We start from the raw sequence: 19,364 nt of genomic DNA on the forward strand, positions 1-19,364 counted from the left end.
CCAGGAAGCAACTCTGCCCCAAGAATAGTCTAATTGGAAAGATTAAAGCAAGGAGCAAACTCTCTTGCTGTTTGTGAGAGCTCTCCCAAAAAGAAACTTTACATACCTAAAGCAATATAGCATTTCTTCAAAGACTGTATACTGCTTGATACTAAAACTATGTGAAAACACTGCCACCTGATGACTCCCGCCATATCAATACTTGTCTGCCTCCCATGTGACCTGCAAAGCACTTGGAAGATTAAAAGTGCTATCTATATACGTGAATATGAATTTTTATTATATGTAGAAAATTAATTATACTGTGAATAAAACAGGTCACTGCATAGATGGTTTCCTATAAAGCTGTAGCACCAGCTGGCTGAGGGAAAGGAGCAATCATTTCCCACCAACAGAAACTGTAGTGCTGAAAATCATGATATGTCTTTATCAATTATTATTATAGTTTTAGTGGTTGCAGGGGAGACAACTGCCATATTTAATGTTACACATGGGAAATGTCTTTCTCTGAGATAATGAGCTATTCTGTGCGACTGCCAGCCTGGTACAGCAGCCATCAGTGAATGCACAGCTGAATTCTAGCTCACAAACCAGAGATCTGCTTCCCTAGCCTGACCAGCAGGCCTCGCTCCCTCATCCCACCAGTGCCCCAACTGCAAGGATAAAGGAAAAGAAAGGACAAGAAGTGGTTGATTTTGCCAAATTATCAACTCTGAACTACATACAAAATGACTTCAGAGTGACCCTGAACTTTGGGGGAGGAGACTGAGTGTGAAAACAACTAATACCCCAGAGAAGCACATGGCACCAATAAAGAAAGGCAGCTAATTTAAACCTACCCTGCACTGCCTGGGGCCTTCCCATCCTTCATCTTGCCCAGGTAATATACTGCATCTACCTGTGTCCTCTCACTTTATGTACCAATTGCTGCTGTAATCTAATGTCACTTTGAATTAACGTCTCAGGACTAGATTCTCAGCTCTGCTACACCTTAACCATCCATGCGTCAGGGAATCTCTGGGTGTCATGGGGAGGCATGTCATCGTATAAGAGACATCCCTGAAAGCCAGGGGCATCCTGGCAATTTTGTGTCTTACAGTTCCTGGTTACCAGAATGATATATAGTAGTGAGTTTAATTTACACAGTTATGTAAAGTGCTGTGCTTCCAAACAACTTTTATGCATCTTTGAGACTGCTCTGAGTTGTGCCACCAGCTGAAGCATTTTTGTAACAGGAGCTAATTCAGCACCCTGTACTCAAATCCTGACCAATATAGGTTAATTGGGACCTAACTGGAAGATCAATTAACTGAGTGGAGCTACAGCTGGGCAGCTAATTTGAGGGGGAGGTGGAAAGCAACCGCAGCAGATGGGAGCATATAAATTAAGAGGAAGGCAATCCTGAGGGGGAGAGACAGTTGGCTGGACTGACTGCTTTCCCCAGAAGCAAATGGAGTAGCTAGCCTAAGGACTGTAAATATATGCAAATAATGTACTGGTTGGAACAAAAGAAAAACGTGATGGTGGTGAAGGAGACCTGAAGTGGTGTGGTCTGCGATTAAGGGCTGAAAGACAGGGGATAGTTATCCAGCCAACCTCAGCACTGGGTGAATACAGAGGTGGTATAAAGCCTGTCCTGCTATCCTTAGTCCTGCACTGAGTTCAGATTGGCTGGACCACAGAATCTGGATCTCAATGTTTAGGTTAAACACACAAAAATATTCATTACAAAATATTATTATTAATTATAATTTGTCAATATTTAAATATGTACTCAGTGCTGTACAAGAGAAACAATATGGACAGTCTCTGCCTCAAAGAGTTTACAATCTAGGCAAGAAAGGATACTATGGTCCAACTTTACTTGCTTATTTGAAACTTCTACAAGAAAGGAATACGCTATTATATATATATAAATAAAATTGAAAGGGGGGTCTGGCTCTCTCAGAGGACGGGTAACAGGGCCTGGAGTTTTACACTTTTATGTCATTGGACTTAATCCAGCCAAGGACAGTAGTGACCATAAATCAGTATCACCTAAAAGTTTGTTGGATTATGAGAAATGAGTTAGTAGGAACAAGCATCCACTACAATCAGCACCTTCTTGACAAATCTGTTGTAAGTTGTAGCAAAGAGGCCAAATTCTGAATGCTCCAGGAGGGCTGAGGCCCTCAAAGGTATTTCAGGTGCCTAACTCCCATTGATTTCATTGAGCTATCTTCTCGGTGATCCTTCCTGGTCATGTTTGAGGCTCATTTATTAGATGGTAAGGAAATAACCTGCACTGAGACATTCAGCAGTAGAACATTAGAGAATAGCCAAGAGCTGATAAGCAGACAGATTGGATGCAGAGGGATCAGAAAACACATAGAGGGTGATGTAGAAAGATGGGTCATCAGCAGAGAACAGTTGCCGACTACTGAAGTTGACAATAAAAGTACCCAAAGGAGGAGCCGGGTAAGGATGTAGCCTTGCAGCATTTCACAGGGGAAGGTATGAGGGAAAAAAAACTCCACCAGAAATAAAAAAAGGATCAGTTAGAGGGGATGGTTATTGCTTTATACATGTATGTAACAGTCTAGATGTGCACTGAGACAACTGTAATAAACTGAATGAGATGAGTTAATCCATGCTTTTTCACAAGAGCACTAAAGCTAATATACACTGGCACTAGCCACAGTAATTACTCTATGCAGGTGCATATATTGCTATGCTTGCAGCCAGCTTTGATGCAGCTCCAACACAAGCTGTTAGCAGAGGAAGGAAGGCAGCTATGGGTAGATATTTTGGACCTGGCATTCATCAGGACGTTTGGTATAGATCTCCTCTAGAGAAGCTGGAATTCAACTCTGGTAAAAGTGTTCACTTTGTAAATTTGTTCCCTGAAAATGCTCCTGATACTGAAAACTGCTGCTAATACTTTATCATTCACCTTGAAGATTAACAAGAAATACTAGAAATTTGTATTAAGAATAAAAGTGAGGCTCTGGGGTTTATTTGTCTTTTGATGAATATACATCACTACAGTTAACATTAACACAAGTTAGGTACCTGTACCCACCAAGTAGAGGATAACTAGATCTCTCTGATTTAATCTGGCAAAGGCATTCAAGTTGACTCTTTCCACCAAAAGGGACTGATGTACCATAGCAACACAGCTGACAACATCTGGAAATTGTTACCAAGGGCAATTTTCTGAACAGGCTTAGAGTATCTGGGCTATCATGGTCACCAGTTCTCAGAGGGTTGCATTCACATTTAAGAGTAAGGGAGCTAAATACAAATATCTTATTAGCAGATCCCAGAAACTTAATACCATATTTAAGCTCTTCTCAAAGAGATGAAAATAGGTACTAAATCTTACCTTCTCTGCTCCACAGATTGTGTGATGACTCTGTGTCAGTATGGGATATTTCATTGCAATGTTGCAAAACACTCCACCAAGATAACAAAAATACATACAGGACCCAAGTCAAAAGACATCCAAAGGTTTGGAATTCAGATAAACATCCTACTATGTGATTGTTTATCTGAATTTATGGAAGAACCAATGAGATCTCATGGCCTTCCCATACACAAACACCCACTTTTGCTCAGTGAGACTTGGCTCCTTTTCCTGCTTCTTGGAAGGGAGATTGGTATGCCTTGCATCAGATTGCTGTCTTTGAACACATATATCAGTTCAAACATTGCAGCTATCCTGCCCCAGAAACGTCTGAAAAACTGGTATTGCCCATAAAATCAGTCTATACATTTTGCTGCCAGAGTTTCATTTCAAAGTGGAGCTGTTTAACACTTTTATCAGTTGGAAATATTGTTTGTATCCTATATGACAACTTAATTAACAGTAAAAAATATGACCATCATAGAGATGTGGACATTAGAAGTAACCTAGTCAAATCAGCAAGCTTGAAAGCAAGAAGTAAGGATGGTCCTGTGGTTATGGCACCAGACTGGCACTCAGGAAATACAGATTAAAATCTCAACTCATCCATAGCCTATCCATGTGACTTTGAGCAAGTCACTTAAACTCTCTATGCTTCATTTCCCTGTCTGTAAAATGCGGATGATAATAATACTTCCATACATATACTTTTTGTCTTGTTTATTTAGATTGTAAGCTCTTCAGGGTAGGGACAGTCTTTTCCTATATGTTTGTACAGCATTTAGTAGAGTGGGTCTAAGGGCATAATTGCAATATGAATAATTATAATCAAAGACTGTGTTTTTATGAAGTGATCAATTAGTAGAATAAAATGATTCACCAACAAAGAGCCTGATCAAACTTCCAATGAAGTAAATGGGAGTCAGTTCAGTCTCTCAATGAATTGCAACAAACTTCTGAAACTCCCCAAACGTTATTCCAGGGCCACAGCTTTCTGCTGAAAACATATCAATGCATGTTGCCCAATGGCTAGAGAATGTCCAAATGAGTTATTTCATTCATGGAATTATGATGTTTAATAAATTAACATTGTTAAGGCAAATTTAACACTGGACTGAAAACAGTGATTAATCATCAAAGTTTAAAAACACATGCTAGACATAAAGTTTGCCTGTTCTCATTAAATTTTGAAAACTGGTGAAGTATTAATGGCTTTACTGTTATTAACATACCTTGAGGCTTTAAACTTTTCCACAGCTGTTGGAAAGCCCTTCTTTTCAACACATATAATCTGTCACTCCAGGAACCAGCTTTATCCAGCAGCTCATTTGGCTTCAGTAAAGCTGAATGACAAAAAAATACCATATTCCATGCAATTAACATGGTTTGCTTTTAATATTAACATGTCTGAGAGTTCCTAGTTTAGAGAGGAGACAAATAAGACAGGACATAATAAAGAGATGAATGGTTTAGAAATGGCAAATCACTCTGTTGTATTTATCCTGTCTCCTAATGTAGGAATAAGGTGATTTCAGATGAAATAGGGCGACTGCAAGGCAACATATTTAGAATGGAAGTAAAAAATACACAGCACACAATTAAACTGTGGAACTCACTGCCACAATAAATTATGGAGGCCAAAAGGTTAGTGGGACTCAAACAAGGATTAACCATTTATATGGGTAATAAGAACATCCTCAGCTACATTAGATAGCATAAAAATGTATATATGATATAAACTCTCATTGTTCAGGACTAGTCCCTAACTGGAATGGAACATTGTCATGAGGACTGAAAATTGGGTAATGGACAACAAACAAAGAATAACAAGATTGGGGCAAGGCCTGTAGTGGAGTACTGCAGAATTCATAACTCTAGTGTTATTTAAAATGTCCATTAATGATCTGGAAGGGAAGTAAACAGCTAGTTAATTAAAGTCTAAAATGATACTAAATTGGAAAGAGTTGCAAAAAAATAGGGATGACTGAAATGTAATGCAAAGTGATGGGTAGAAAGTAACAAAATAAGATTAATCTAGAAAAATGTAAGCTAATATTGTGGCACTGGCAGACCAGGTGCCAGCTTATGCCAAGGTCCCCAGGCCTCAATGAACACTGACAAAAAGCATTGCTGGAAACCAGTTGGGCTCACCTGTGTGTTAGCACTGTTAAAATAGATATTACGTTTATAAGAATGCGTTTACCACAAAAGTTATCATCTTCTTCCCAACAAAAGAAGGCCCATAGACACCAGAGGAACCATTGTGGAACATCAGTGGACCAAAGACTTTGTTGATTGCTCCCCCCATACCCAGGAAGAGGGGACATGCATCCTTGTTCCATCACAGTTTGGACTCTGAGTGAAGGGAATAAAAATCCCTGACCAGAAGGAACTGTATCACTATGCTGCTTGGAATTTGGAGAGTGCAGTATTTCTAAGCAAGGTGTCGCCAAGCTGCTTAGCTTAGGTTAGCCCTAAATGACATATAAAGCTTGCCTATTATAGCAGCATCTATTCATAGATTCATAGATACTAAGGTCAGAAGGGACCATTCTGATCATCTAGTCCGACCTCCTGTACAACGCAGGCCACAGAATCTCACCCACCCACTCCTACGAAAAACCTCACCTATGTCTGAGCAATTGAAGTCCTCAAATTGTGGTTTAAAGACTTCAAGGAGCAGAGAAGCCTCCCTCAAGTGACCCATGCCCCATGCTACAGAGGAAGGCGAAAAACCTCCAGGGCCTCTCCAATCTGCCCTGGAGGAAAATTCCTTCCCGACCCCAAATATGGCAATCAGCTAAACCCTGAGCATATGGGCAAGATTCACCAGCCAGATACTACAGAAAATTCTTTCCTGGGTAACTCAGATCCCATCCATCTAATATCCCATCTCAGGGGATTAGGCCTATTTACCCTGAATATTTAAAGATCAATTAATTACCAAAATCACATTATCCCATCATACCATCTCCTCCATAAACTTATCAAGTAGAATCTTAAAGCCAGATAGATCTTTTGCCCCCACTGCTTCCCTTGGAAGGCTATTCCAAAACTTCACTCCTCTGATGGTTAGAAACCATTCCCTTTTTGAAACCTACGATAGTAGCTCATTTGTGGGTGTATGTTTGCCTGCTTTAACCTTGTAAATAACTCTCATTTCTTTTTCTTAGTTATTACATCTTTAGTTAGTTTATTACAGGATTGGCTACAAGCATTGTCTTTGGTAAGAGATCTAAAATACAATTAACCTGGCATAAGTGATTGGTCCTTTGGGACTGGGAGTAATCTGAATATTGTGATTTTTGGTGTAAGGGACCATCTGCCACAAGGGCAAGCTTGCCTGGATGGCAAGACAGACTGGAGTGCCAAAGGCAGTTATAGTGCTTGAGGAGTTCATACTTGAAGGTTTTCCTCCTTTCCCCCCCCTGCTGCTGGTGATGGCTTATCTTAAGTGATCACTCTCCTTACAGTGTGTATGATAAACCCATTGTTTCATGTTCTCTGTGTGTGTATATCAATCTCTCCTCTGTCTTTTCCACCAAATGCATCCGATGAAGTGAGCTGTAGCTCACGAAAGCTTATGCTCTAATAAATTTGTTAGTCTCTAAGATGCCACAAGTACTCCTTTTCTTTTTGCGAATACATACTAACACAGCTGCTACTCTAAAACCTGTCATCATGCAAGGCACTGAATTTAGCCGTATAGAGTGGAAATCTGTCAACTTAATGGAAAAACTCATACAGATACAGACAGACATCATCTTCCTCTCCAAATGCAAACAGATGGACATCATACCAAAAGGACTGAAGGTAAAAAATCCATTACAATCTACATATCACAGAGACTATGCTGACAGCTTGTGCCACACACTCTCAAAGAAACTGCGGAACCACCTGATCAACATCCTCTACAGCAAACAGGGAAAGATTAAGAATGAGCTCTCAAAACTGGATACTCTCATAAAGAACCAACCTTCCACACAAACTTCCTCGTGGCTGGACTTTACAAAAACTAGACAAGCCATTTACAACACACACTTTGCTTCTCTACAAAAGAAAAAGGTCACTAAGCTATCTAAACTACTACATGCCACAAGGGGCCACAACAGTGGTTCCCGTAACCCACCCAGCAATATTGTTAATCTATCCAACTATACTCTTAGCCCAGCAGAAGAATCTTTCCCATCTCGGGGCCTCTCCTTTTGCCCCTCCACCCCCACGAACGTGATACAGTTCTGTGGTGACTGAGAATCCTATTTTTGAAATCTCCAACTCAAGGAATATTTCCAACACACCTCTGACCAACATATTAACCCACAGAGACCTTCCTACCAACACTACAAAAAGAAGGATTCTGGGTGGACTCCTCCTGAAGGTCGAAACAGCAGCCTGGACTTCTACGTAGAGTGCTTCCACCAACGTGCACGAGCTGAAATTGTGGAAAAGCAGCATCGCTTGCCCCATAACCTCAGCCATGCAGAACACAGTGCCATCCACAGCCTCAGAAACAACTCTGACGTCATAATCAAAAAGGCTGACAAAGGAGGTGCTGTCGTCATCATGAATAGGTCGGAGTATGAACAAGAGGCTACTAGGCAGCTCTCCAACACCACTTTCTACAAGCCATTACCCTCTGATCCCACTGAGAGGTACCAAAAGAAACTACAGCATTTGCTCAAGAAAGTCCCTGAAAAAAGCACAAGAACAAATCTACACAGACACACCCCTAGAACCCGAACCTGGGGTATTCTATCTGCTACCCAAGATCGATAAACCTGGAAATCCTGGACGCCCCATCATCTCAGGCATTGGCACCCTGACAGCAGGATTGTCTGGCTATGTAGACTCCCTCCTCAGGCCCTACGTGATACCAGATACCAGCACTCCCAGCTATCTTCGAGACACCACTGACTTCCTGAGGAAACTACAGTCCATTGGTGATCTTCCTAAAAACACCATCCTAGCCACTATGGATGTAGAAGCCCTCTACACCAACATTCCACACAAAGATGGGCTACAAGCCATCAGGAACAGTATTCCCGATAATGTCACGGCTAACCTGGTGGCTGAACTTTGTGACTTTGTCCTCACCCATAACTATTTCACATTTGGGGACAATGTATACCTTCAAATCAGCGGCACTGCGATGGGTACCCGCATGGCCCCACAGTATGCCAACATTTTTATGGCTGACTTAGAACAACGCTTCCTCAGCTCTCGTCCCCTAATCCCCTACTCTACTTGCGCTACATTGATGACATCTTCATCATCTGGACCCATGGAAAAGAAGCCCTTGAGGAATTCCACCAGGATTTCAACAATTTCCATCCCACCATCAACCTCAGCCTGGACCAGGCCACAGAAGAGATCCACTTCCTGGACACTACGGTGCTAATACGCGATGGTCACATAAATACCACCCTATATCGGAAACCTACTGACCGCTATTCCTACCTACATGCCTCTAGCTTTCATCCACATCATACCACACGATCCATTGTCTACAGCCAAGCTCTACGATATAACCGCATTTGCTCCAACCCCTCAGACAGAGACAAACACCTACAAGATCTCTATCATGCATTCCTACTACTACAATACCCACCTGCTGAAGTGAAGAAACAGATTGACAGAGCCAGAAGAGTACCCAGAAGTCACCTACTACAGGACAGGCCCAACAAAGAAAATAACAGAACGCCACTAGCCATCACCTTCAGGCCCCAACTAAAACCTCTCCAACGCATCATCAAGGATCTACAACCTATCCTGAAGGACGACCCATCACTCTCACAGATCTTGGGAGACAGGCCAGTCCTTGCTTACAGACAGCCCCCCAATCTGAAGCAAATACTCACCAGCAACCATACACCACACAACAGAACCACCAACCCAGGAACCTATCCTTGCAACAAAGCCCGTTGCCAACTCTGTCCACATATCTATTCAGGGGACACCATCATAGGGCCTAATCACATCAGCCACACTATCAGAGGCTTGTTCACCTGCGCATCTACCAATGTGATATATGCCATCATGTGCCAGCAATGCCCCTCTGCCATGTACATTGGTCAAACTGGACAGTCTCTACGTAAAAGAATGAATGGACACAAATCAGATGTCAAGAATTATAACATTCAAAAACCAGTTGGAGAACACTTTAATCTCTCTGGTCACTCAATTACAGACCTAAGAGTGGCTATCCTTCAACAAAAAAGCTTCAAAAACAGACTCCAACGAGAGACTGCTGAATTGGAATTAATTTGCAAACTGGATACAATTAACTTAGGCTTGAATAGAGACTGGGAATGGATGAGTCATTACACAAAGTAAAACTATTTCCCCATGTTATTTCTCCCCCCCCACCTCACCCCACCCCCCACTGTTCCTCAGATATTCTTGTTAACTGCTGGAAATAGCCTACCTTGCTTGTCACCATGAAAGGTTTTCCTCCTCCCCCTCCCCCGCTGCTGGTGATGGCTTATCTTAAGTGATCACTCTCCTTACAGTGTGTATGATAAACCCATTGTTTCATGTTCTCTGTGTGTGTATATCAATCTCCCCTCTGTTTTTTCCACCAAATGCATCTGACGAGGTGAGCTGTAGCTCACGAAAGCTTATGCTCTAATAAATTTGTTAGTCTCTAAGGTGCCACAAGTACTCCTTTTCTTTTTGGTGAAATCTAATTATAGAACACACAGTGAGGTTGGTATTTGTGCCCTGTAACAGTCTGCCCTGAGGTTGGCACCTATGTTCATGAGCCACTCCAGACAGCCTGATAAATACATGTAGAGAAAAATAACCTGAAATATAAATATTCAGTAGGAAGAAGAAACTTGAGAAGTAATGAGGGTAAAGCAGACCTAACAGTGATGGTGGACAGCATAATGGACTATGACTTTGCAATGTGATATCTTAACAAAAAAAATGTCAGTGTAATTTTTGGGCTGTCTACATAGAAGCATGACATCACAAAACAGAGAAGTAATAGTCTGTCTATGGCTAGAGGGTGGCTACATCTGGAATACTGTGTTCAGTTCTGGGCACCTCATTAACAATAAAGATACTGACACTTTGGAGGCAGATCAGAGAAAATGCTCAACAAAAATGCTCCAAGGGGGTAACAGAACTGACATAGGAGGAAAGATTAAAAGAGCTATTTGTGCAATAGCTTTGCTAAACTGTGACTAATGGCACAGTCTAACCATCATTAATAAGTATAATTTAACACTTTAAATAATACTTACTAGGTGCAGGAGGGAGGAAGAGGAATTTTCAGTAGTGCTCAGGATTGGTCTAGCTGCTCTCATTGACATTGATAGAAATTTTACTGTTGATTTCAATGGGAATGTAGTTAAGCCAATGAGGAGTGGTTTTGAAAATCCTGCCCTTCGTGTATAGACCTCAAAGAATTTTATAGAAGTGTGTAAAAGCATCATTATCCCCATTTTACAGAGAAGGCACCTAAGACAATGAAAGAAGCTATATGATTGAACCATGATCCTGTAAAGACATATGCAAGTGCTTAGCTTTATGAATGTGAGTAGTGCTATCAGTGGGACTATCTTTGGGAGACTATTTATAGTTCAAATGCATCTCCCTGTCAGGAAGATTTTCCTAATATTCAGCCCAGTTTTTTCCCATTTCCTTCTAATTATAGCACCTGTATTTATTACCACCATTAGAATAAGAAAAGAAGTACTTGTGTCACCTTAGAGACTAAGGTGCCACAAGTACTTCTTTTCTTTTTGCGAATACAGACTAACACGGCTGCTACTCTGAAACCACCATTAGAATGGTGGTAATACAGGGTAAAAGTTTTAAAAGTGCCTAAGTTCCATTTTCAAAAGTGATTTGGAGTCAGATTTTTAAAGGTATTTAGGTGCATAAAGATGCAGACAGGCACATAGTTGATTTCAGTGGAGGCAGCTAGGCAATTCTGAAAATTCGACTAGGTCCCTATCTATATCTTAGGGTTTCTATGCCCTGTTCCAGAAAGGTGCTTAGGCACTTAAGTCTCAGGTTTGGTGCCTAAGTCCCAGGTTTAAGCTCCACTGGGATCCACAAAACTGCTGCTGAACCCTGGAGGTGCCTACATTTACTCGGCAAATTAGTTTCTAGAGTAAAAGTTCCCTACACATCTATGTTTCTGCCTCTGAGCATGCATGCTGCTGCTTCCTTCCAGGCATCTGGATGCAGTGACAGGGGAGGGCCACCTCCTGAGTGCCCCCTCATGGCCAAAGGTCACTTTGTAGTACCCTGCCTCTGTTTCCCCAATTTCAGGGCCCTTTAGCAGACTCCACACACTTTTTCTGTGGTCAAAATACCCCCTTTGGGGTCTGAGTTTATTCACAGAAAATAAACAAAAGTCCCAAATTAAAGTCCAACAAACAGACATTTCTCTTCCTACTCCCTGGCTGTTTTGCCTGGAGACCTCTGCAATCTTTCTGCTGCTTTGGGGTCTCTCCTGGGCCTCCCTGTCTGGAGAATTTAGCAGGCCCTTCTGTTTGTCCCCCTGCTTATTCAGGGTCTCTCCCAAGACTCCCTGCTTGGAGAACTTTTGCACTGTTTTCCCTGTTGGTTCAGGGGCTCTCCTGCTTTAGCAGGCCACTCCCAGCCATTCCTTGCTGAAGTTTAAGGGGAGATCTACATAGCAAAGAGAAACAAAGGTCTGGAACCTGCCAGTTGACTCGGGATCATGGGGCCCAGGCTGCAGGGCTGTTTCATTGATGTGTAGGCTTTTGGGCTTAGGCTGGAGTCTGAGTTCTGGGACCCTCCCACATCACAGGGATCTAGAGTCCAGGGTCCAGCCTGAACCTGGAAGCCTACACAACAATGAATCAGCCCCGCAGCCTGAGCCTGCAAGCTTGAGTGTCTAGTTGCTGTGTAGACATACCCTTTGTCCCAAGTCCAAGGACCCTGCTGGAGCCTGCTCACTCCTAGCAGTCTCTGTTCTCCCTGACTATTTAAGTACTTATCCACAGGGGAACAGTCATTGGGCCAGAGAGAGAGAAGAGTGGAGTGAGAATGCTTCTGTAGTTCAGTGATTGGGACACCCATCTAGGAGGTAGGAGACCCAGTCCCCCAGTGCTAACCACTCTTTCCTTATTTACTCTACAATGGAACAGTTTCAACAGGAGAGACTGAAAGTAGTCCCTATCAGAATATCCTTTAGTTCAGTGCTTAGCTCACATTTCTGAGAGATAGGAGACTCCTTGTTCAAATCCCTGCCTTCTTTGATAGTGAAGGGGGAGGGGGAATTAAACCTGGGTCTCCCACATCCCAGGTGAGTGCTCTAACTACTGGATAAAAATTATAAGGTGGGCTCCTCCATGAGACATTTTGTGTAGAGTGAGGTCACTCTAGGTCACTTAGGTAGCCCATTCCTCTAAGTGGATTTGCAAGCAGAGACAGGTGCCTTCCTGAAGTCTAGACTTAGCCACTTACCTCCGTGGGAGGGGTGGACCTTAGCACACACCCCTCTGGTTGGCATCCTATTGGCTAGCTGAAGTGGCTTCCTGCCTCACATGCTAGCTTTTGATGGATCACAGTCTAAGGCAGGGATCAGCAACCCTTTGGCATCTGGCCCACCAGGGTAAGCCTCCTGGCGAGCTGGGCCAGTTTGTTTACCTGCTGCATCCACAGATTCAACTGATTGTGGCTCCCACTGGCTGCTGTTCACCGCTCCAGGCCAATGGGGGCTGTGGGAAGTGGCATGGCCCTGGAGCGCCTGCCACTGTTGTAGAGAGACAGAAACAAATTGAAATACTTCCCATTGCACCTTTAAAATGAAAATGTCTGATTGCTGGGAACCCATTTTTCTTTTTGTATATAGCTCAGGGGCAGACAAACTTTTTGGCCTGAGGGCCACATCGGATTTCGGAAATTGTATGGAGGGCTGGTGAGGGGAGGTTGTGCCAGGCTGTAACCCTGCCCCCTATCTGCCCCCCCTTGTTTCTTACCCCCTGATTCCCGCCCCGGGACTCCTGCCCCATCCAACCCCCCTGTTCCCTGATGGCCCCCCCAGGACCCCTGCCCCATCCTCCACACACACACACCCGCTCCCTGTCCCCTGATTGCCCCCCACCACCACATCCACCCCCCCTTCCTGACTGCCCCCCAGGACTCCTGTCCCCATTCAACCCTCTGACTGCCCCGACCCCATTCACATCCCCACCCTTGACCACCACCCCAAACTCCTCTGCCCAACTCCCCCCCCCGCTCCCTGACCCCTTACTGTGCAGCACAGAGCACTGGTGGCTGGCAGCACTACAGCCACGCTGCCCCGAGCATTGAGCCGGTGTAATGTAGTAAATTGCTCTCCATAATTGCTACCAGTACCACATTCCTACGGGGAGCAGCCTGGAGTGCTGAGGCTGTGGGGGAGGGGGAAAAGTAAGGGAGGGGCCAGGGATGAACCTCTGGGGACAGACACTCAGAGGCTGGTCAGGAGGGTCCCATGGGCTGGATGTGGCCCACGGGCCATAGTTTGCCCACCTCTGATGTAGCTAGTACATAAGGGCAAATTCTGATACCCTTTCTCCCCATATGTAGTATCTTATTCCTTGAGTATTCCCATTGGAACCAATGGGGGTATTGACAGAGTAAGGTACTACTCAACAGGAGCATAAGCATGTCAGAATGTGGTCCTTAACAATTACACCTGTGGATCTTTAATCTAATTGAAATTTGCCAATAAGAACAGAATTAGATTAAATTGCTGACAAGGGTGGCAATTACAAACCCATATCAGAAATATTATTTCTGTCTCTAGTGATGTTTCTAGTGGTTAGCTGGCAAAATGAGGAAAATAGATTCTAGCAATAAGCTAATATTAATTAAAATTTGCTTATATTTTATTGATTTGTTTTATTGGGTAAGATTTTTTTTACTATCTTTTGACTTATCTTTTGTTTAATACTGTTTGGATCTTGATTAACTTTTTAAAAAACTTCTTGTCATCTGAAAAGTTATGTTTATCACACTAATGAATTCAATGAAAAATATAACTGTTTATGTATGCCTTTTAGATTTATAATAATATATAACTCCTAGATGAATGTTAAGATGTATCCTATGACTAGAGATTAATTTTGAAATGTGTAATAGGAAACACTAATCAAGTCTTAATGTTTCTTCAAATCCTATGTAGTCATTTGTTGTTGGGTTTTTGTTTGTTGTGTGGGTTTTGTTTTGTGGTGGTGGTTTTTTTGTTCTCCTAACAGTTTTTATTATTATATTGGGTACATATGAGTGCTATGTCATGTAACTATGGGTTTTAGGGGTATGTGTTTGTATATATGTCTCAATTTCTCTTTGTGTGTGTGTGTGTGTGTGTGTGTATATGTATGTGTGTGTGTGTGTGTGTGTGTATATATATATATATATATATATATATATATATATATATATATATATATGATACAAAGTACTATATTTTATAATAGTAATGCTACAGCATTAGAGTGATTCACTGTAACAAGGATTTATTTATTTTAATCTTTTAACTAGTGTCTGTTATAAGATATGTTGTTGGTGATGTGCTGGGTGGTTGTTTGGGTGTGGTGTTTGTTTTTGTTTTTTTTTTTTTAAATTTTTCAGTTAATTGCTTGTCTAGGATACTACTAGTTTTTATCCTCCAGTAGTTTGTTGGTAAATGAGCGGCTTCCACTAGTTGTATCAACTCTGAACCTGATTTAAAAAGGATTCCAGGCTACTAGGAAGGCACTTTTTTCCTTTACGGGGCCTGGTGGAAAATGAAGCTGATCTATTTTAAACTGCATATTAAAGCTTGACCTGCTTATTTCCCAAGAGTTGAGTTTGACCCAGCAAACAGTATTTGAAAGTCTTGTTTTGATTTGTGTAATTAACTAGTTATGAATGTCAAAAACTGATCTCTCTACAGAGAAAGCAGTTAATCACACGTAAACTTTAAACAGCAACATTCTGGAGGAGGTTTTCCAACAAGTGTAAAGAAAGAGGCTATGTTACCATAGCCTTACATATAAACCTACTTTTATTTTTTTAATAATCTTTGTTAGTTACAAGTCTGGTTTCATGCTGAGAAAGGAGGACCTAATCAGCTATTGTATGTGTCTCAAGTGTAGATATTCTTAAAAGTCTTAAAAAGAAAAGGAGTACTTGTGGCACCTTGGAGACTAACAAATTTGAGCATAAGCTTTAGTGAGCTACAGCTCGCTTCATCGGATGCTCACATAAGCTCACGCTCAAATAAATTTGTTAGTCTCTAAGGTGCCACAAGTACTCCTTTTCTTTTTGCAAATACAGACTAACATGGCTGCTACTCTGAAACCTGTTTAAAAGTCTTCTTTCTTTCTCCTCTTAGATTGTAAGGGACTCCCTCCCAGATGTGTTTAAAGGTGGTTCTTTCTTGGTTGGAGGGATCCTTGTTATACAATAGGAGGCATTTCCCTATCCCTTTCCTAACCTACACTCCTTCCCACCTTTAACTAAAATGGGGAAGATGGGAGTTGCTCACTACTTTTAGAACAACTGATGTCAAAAGTCCAACTCTTGTTGCAGCTCGCTTTGTCAGTGACCACTGCTGACTCCACCAATTTTGCTTAGAGGAGTCTCTCAACAAGTCTTGTTCTGTCCATTCCCATATGCTTCAGAGAGGCAATGGAATGTCTTCACTGCAAAGTTAACTTGAGTGTTGCCCCAATGCAAGCCCATCCCCACACAAGAATCCTTGTGTGATGATGGTGGCTTAAATTGAATTAGCTGGCCCCAGAAGCAGTGCAGGCTACAGCTGGAGTTAGCCCAACTCATCAGCTGCTAATACAACCACAGTGCAGCTCAGGTGTTTTGCAGTCTGGCTGCTTTCACTCAAGCTCGGGTAGTCAAGAGGCATTTACTCTACATTGAAGGTGTAGACAGACATAGCCAGAAGCAGACTTGGATGTCCTGCCTTCCCCCCCCCCCACACCCATCCCTCCAAAATCCATGAAAGGCGCAACTTACTATTATGGTACACTTGGAAATGGGCCTCATTGTAGAGCTGGAAACTAATGTGACTATTGCCTTGAACAGATAGCATGATGTTCCATTGTGCTCAACATGAGATACCAACAAGTAAAATCTCTTCAAAGAGGATTCTTGTATTGTGGTCTCTTCAGTGGGCTGACTGCTATTGGGAGCTATGTCTTGATAAAGGATCTTTGATCATTCAGATTGTTCCTATCTGCTCTCTCCCCCTACTCCTTCCAGGTTTCTGGGGTTATGCTCCTGTGCATAGGAGTCTCTGTCCAGATGAAACTCTATGATGCTTTCGTGGTGGTGAATGAAACCTCGTCTGGTGTCCCTGTGATTATCACCATTGTTGGTGGTGTGATCATCTCTGTCTCAGCCTTTGGTGCAATTGCCATACTGAAGTCCAATCATATGATGATCAAAGTGGTAAACCATCTCTAGTTTGATGTCTTGTCTGTGGGCTCTAGAATGTAAATTTCAGAGGTTAAAGAAATCTTCCTTAAGCAATAGGATGGAAGCAGTGGCTATATGTTGAGGGTGCCTTGCTGAACCCCACATACTCACTTCTGCACTGTCCACACCTGCCTTCTAACACTGATGCATCTGATGTTGGTTTACAAATCTCTGAAGGTTAAGGTGGTACTATGGGGTGAAGTAAAACAAGCTTTTATCTCAAATGTAACATGTTTGGGAACTGACTTGCCAGTGCTTATGAATGTGAAAGGGCTAATTATTGGAGAACAAACATGTATCTCACTCATTCCAGTTGCAGGGCTACCCAGATTCTGAATTTTATATATAAAACTAACACTCCAGTCTCTCAGCTGAGTACAGTTACTTTAGTGGGATGGGATAATGGCAAAAAGTTAGCTTCTAAAGGGCTGCAGCCAAACCTTTCAAACGTAAACACTTTTCTGGCACTAAATGAATAACTTGATTCTTTTCAAAATTGCTCAGCATGTGCATCTCCTATTGACTTCAGTGGGATTTGTGTCTACCTGGCATTTAACTCCCAAATCCATATTTAGGCAAAGCTTCAGCATACTTGGGTTAATCGCCTTATGTGGGGAAGCTTTTTTTTTTTTTCTCATGCACAGTGTTGATTCAGATACTGCAGCCATCTTTTTGCAGCACAACTTTCCATTGAAACCAGTATATAATTTTGATGTTCAAAAACAATAGAACAATATACGCAGTGGTCTGTACAGATGTTGATGTTGCCCATTGATTTCAAGGGCTATTTTAGAGTTAAAAAATCCTGTTGTCCATAACAAATATGCAAAGTACTAAGTTACCTCTTTCCTCTCCTTGCTCACTCTCCACGTACTGGGTTTACCATCCTACAGTTCCTTTCCTGCCTATTATAGAGTGTCTCTTCCCACTAATGCCACTAGGAGTTGAGCACATTTCTTAGAAGACAGGACCTGCTCAAATTAATAGAAGCAGCAGACTATAGTTGTAGCCAAATCAGCTTCTGAAATAAATCTTCTAGTTTTGGAAAGAACAAGCCAAATATCAGCTATTGAACTTATAGCTGGTACATGTAATAGTAGTTACATGAAAACTTTTTTGTATCTTAAATTTTTCTTGAACAGTGTGTCTTAAGTACTAAGCACTGTAAACACTGGATGACCTGGCCAGCATATATAGGTCCTGACTCTAGGAGGAGAGATGCAGAGTTTTTGTGGGTTTGGGCCCTAAATACTCAAACTTCAGTTAAGCTGAAGGAAATCACTTTTTGTTTTTTAAATGATCATTCTCTGGAAAATGTGGCTTGGAAATATGGGTCCCTGGACTCTATAGTAGATAATGGCATCTAGATGCTGGTGGCTAGTTTGTTAGCAAACTACTATGTTCTCAATATTTGACCACTCCAATGGGTAACCAAAGTAGCATCTTACTCCAATAAGAATTAAATTGGCTGACTGCAAAGGAGACTTTGGAATTAAGCAGGAAACAGAACCCCTCCTAATGGGAATATTTGTAAGGCAGGAAGGAAAGGGAGAGGTTGTAACATTCATATGCATAAAGCCACAAGAATCAAACCTAGGCTCATATAATTCTTCCAAAAAATACCTGGGACAGGAACTCACAAGGGGAGAGGCAACTCTTCATTTAGTCCTGAGTGGAGCACAGGATCTGGTCCAAAAGGTAACTATAATAGGACTGCTTGAAAATAGTGACCATAATATAATAACATTTAATATTCCTGTGATGGGAAGAACACCTCAACAACCCAACACTGGCATTTAATTTCAGAAAGGGGAACTATGCAAAAATGAGGAGGTTAATTAAACAGAAATTAAAAGGTACAGTGACTAGAGTGAAATCCCTGCAAGCTGCATGGACACTTTTCAAAGACCCCATAATAGAGGCTCAACTTAAATATATACCCCAAATTAAAAAACACAGTAAAAGAACTAAAAAAGAGCCACTGTGGCTTAACAACCATGTAAAAGAAGCAGTGAGAGATAAAAAGGCATCTTTTAAAAAGTGGAAGTCAAATCGTAGTGAGGTAAATAGAAAGGAACATAAACACTGTCAAATTAAGTGTAAAAATGTAATAAGAAAAGCCAAAAAGGAGTTTGAAGAACAGCTAGCCAAAAACTCAAAAGGTAACAACAAAATGTTTAAGTACATCAGAAGCAGGAAGCCTGCTAAACTACCAGTGGGGCCCCTGGATGATCGAGATGCAAAAAGAGCACTTAAAGATGATAAAGTCATTGCAGAGAAACTAAATGAATTCTTTGCTTCAGTCTTCACAGCTGAGGATGTTAGGGAGATTCCCAAACCTGAGCCGTCTTTTGTAGATGACAAATCTGAAGAATTGTCACAGATTGAAGTGTCACTAGAGGAGGTTTTGGAATTAATTGAGAAACTTCACAGTAACAAGTCACTGGGATCAGATGGCATTCACCCAAGAGTTCTGAAAGAACTCAAATGTGAAATTGTGGAACTGTTAACTATGGCTTGTAACCTGTCCTTT

The 19,364-nt window shown here is 41.8% G+C and overlaps 1 protein-coding gene and 1 long non-coding RNA gene across 4 annotated transcripts in view; one reads left to right on the plus strand and one right to left on the minus strand.

Moving 5' to 3' along the window:
* LOC122458056 overlaps positions 1 to 19,364 on the minus strand; it is a 22,647-nt gene continuing 3,283 nt past the window's right edge. The window contains exons 2-3 of the long non-coding RNA XR_006277876.1: positions 840 to 849; positions 1 to 11 (exon numbers count right to left, since the gene is read on the minus strand). This is a non-coding gene — a long non-coding RNA (uncharacterized LOC122458056). The remainder of the gene's footprint in view (positions 12 to 839; positions 850 to 19,364) is intronic.
* Positions 14,125 to 19,364, plus strand: part of LOC119863617 (tetraspanin-7-like) — a 15,897-nt gene continuing 10,657 nt past the window's right edge. For all 3 annotated transcript variants that reach the window (XM_043504951.1, XM_043504952.1, XM_038422316.2), the window contains exons 1-2: positions 14,125 to 14,261; positions 16,616 to 16,804. In XM_043504951.1, the coding sequence (XP_043360886.1) occupies positions 14,187 to 14,261; positions 16,616 to 16,804 (264 nt within the window). In that variant the 5' untranslated portion in view covers positions 14,125 to 14,186. The remainder of the gene's footprint in view (positions 14,262 to 16,615; positions 16,805 to 19,364) is intronic.

Source organism: Dermochelys coriacea, chromosome 11, assembly GCF_009764565.3.
Source record: "Dermochelys coriacea isolate rDerCor1 chromosome 11, rDerCor1.pri.v4, whole genome shotgun sequence".
NCBI lineage: Eukaryota > Metazoa > Chordata > Testudines > Dermochelyidae > Dermochelys > Dermochelys coriacea.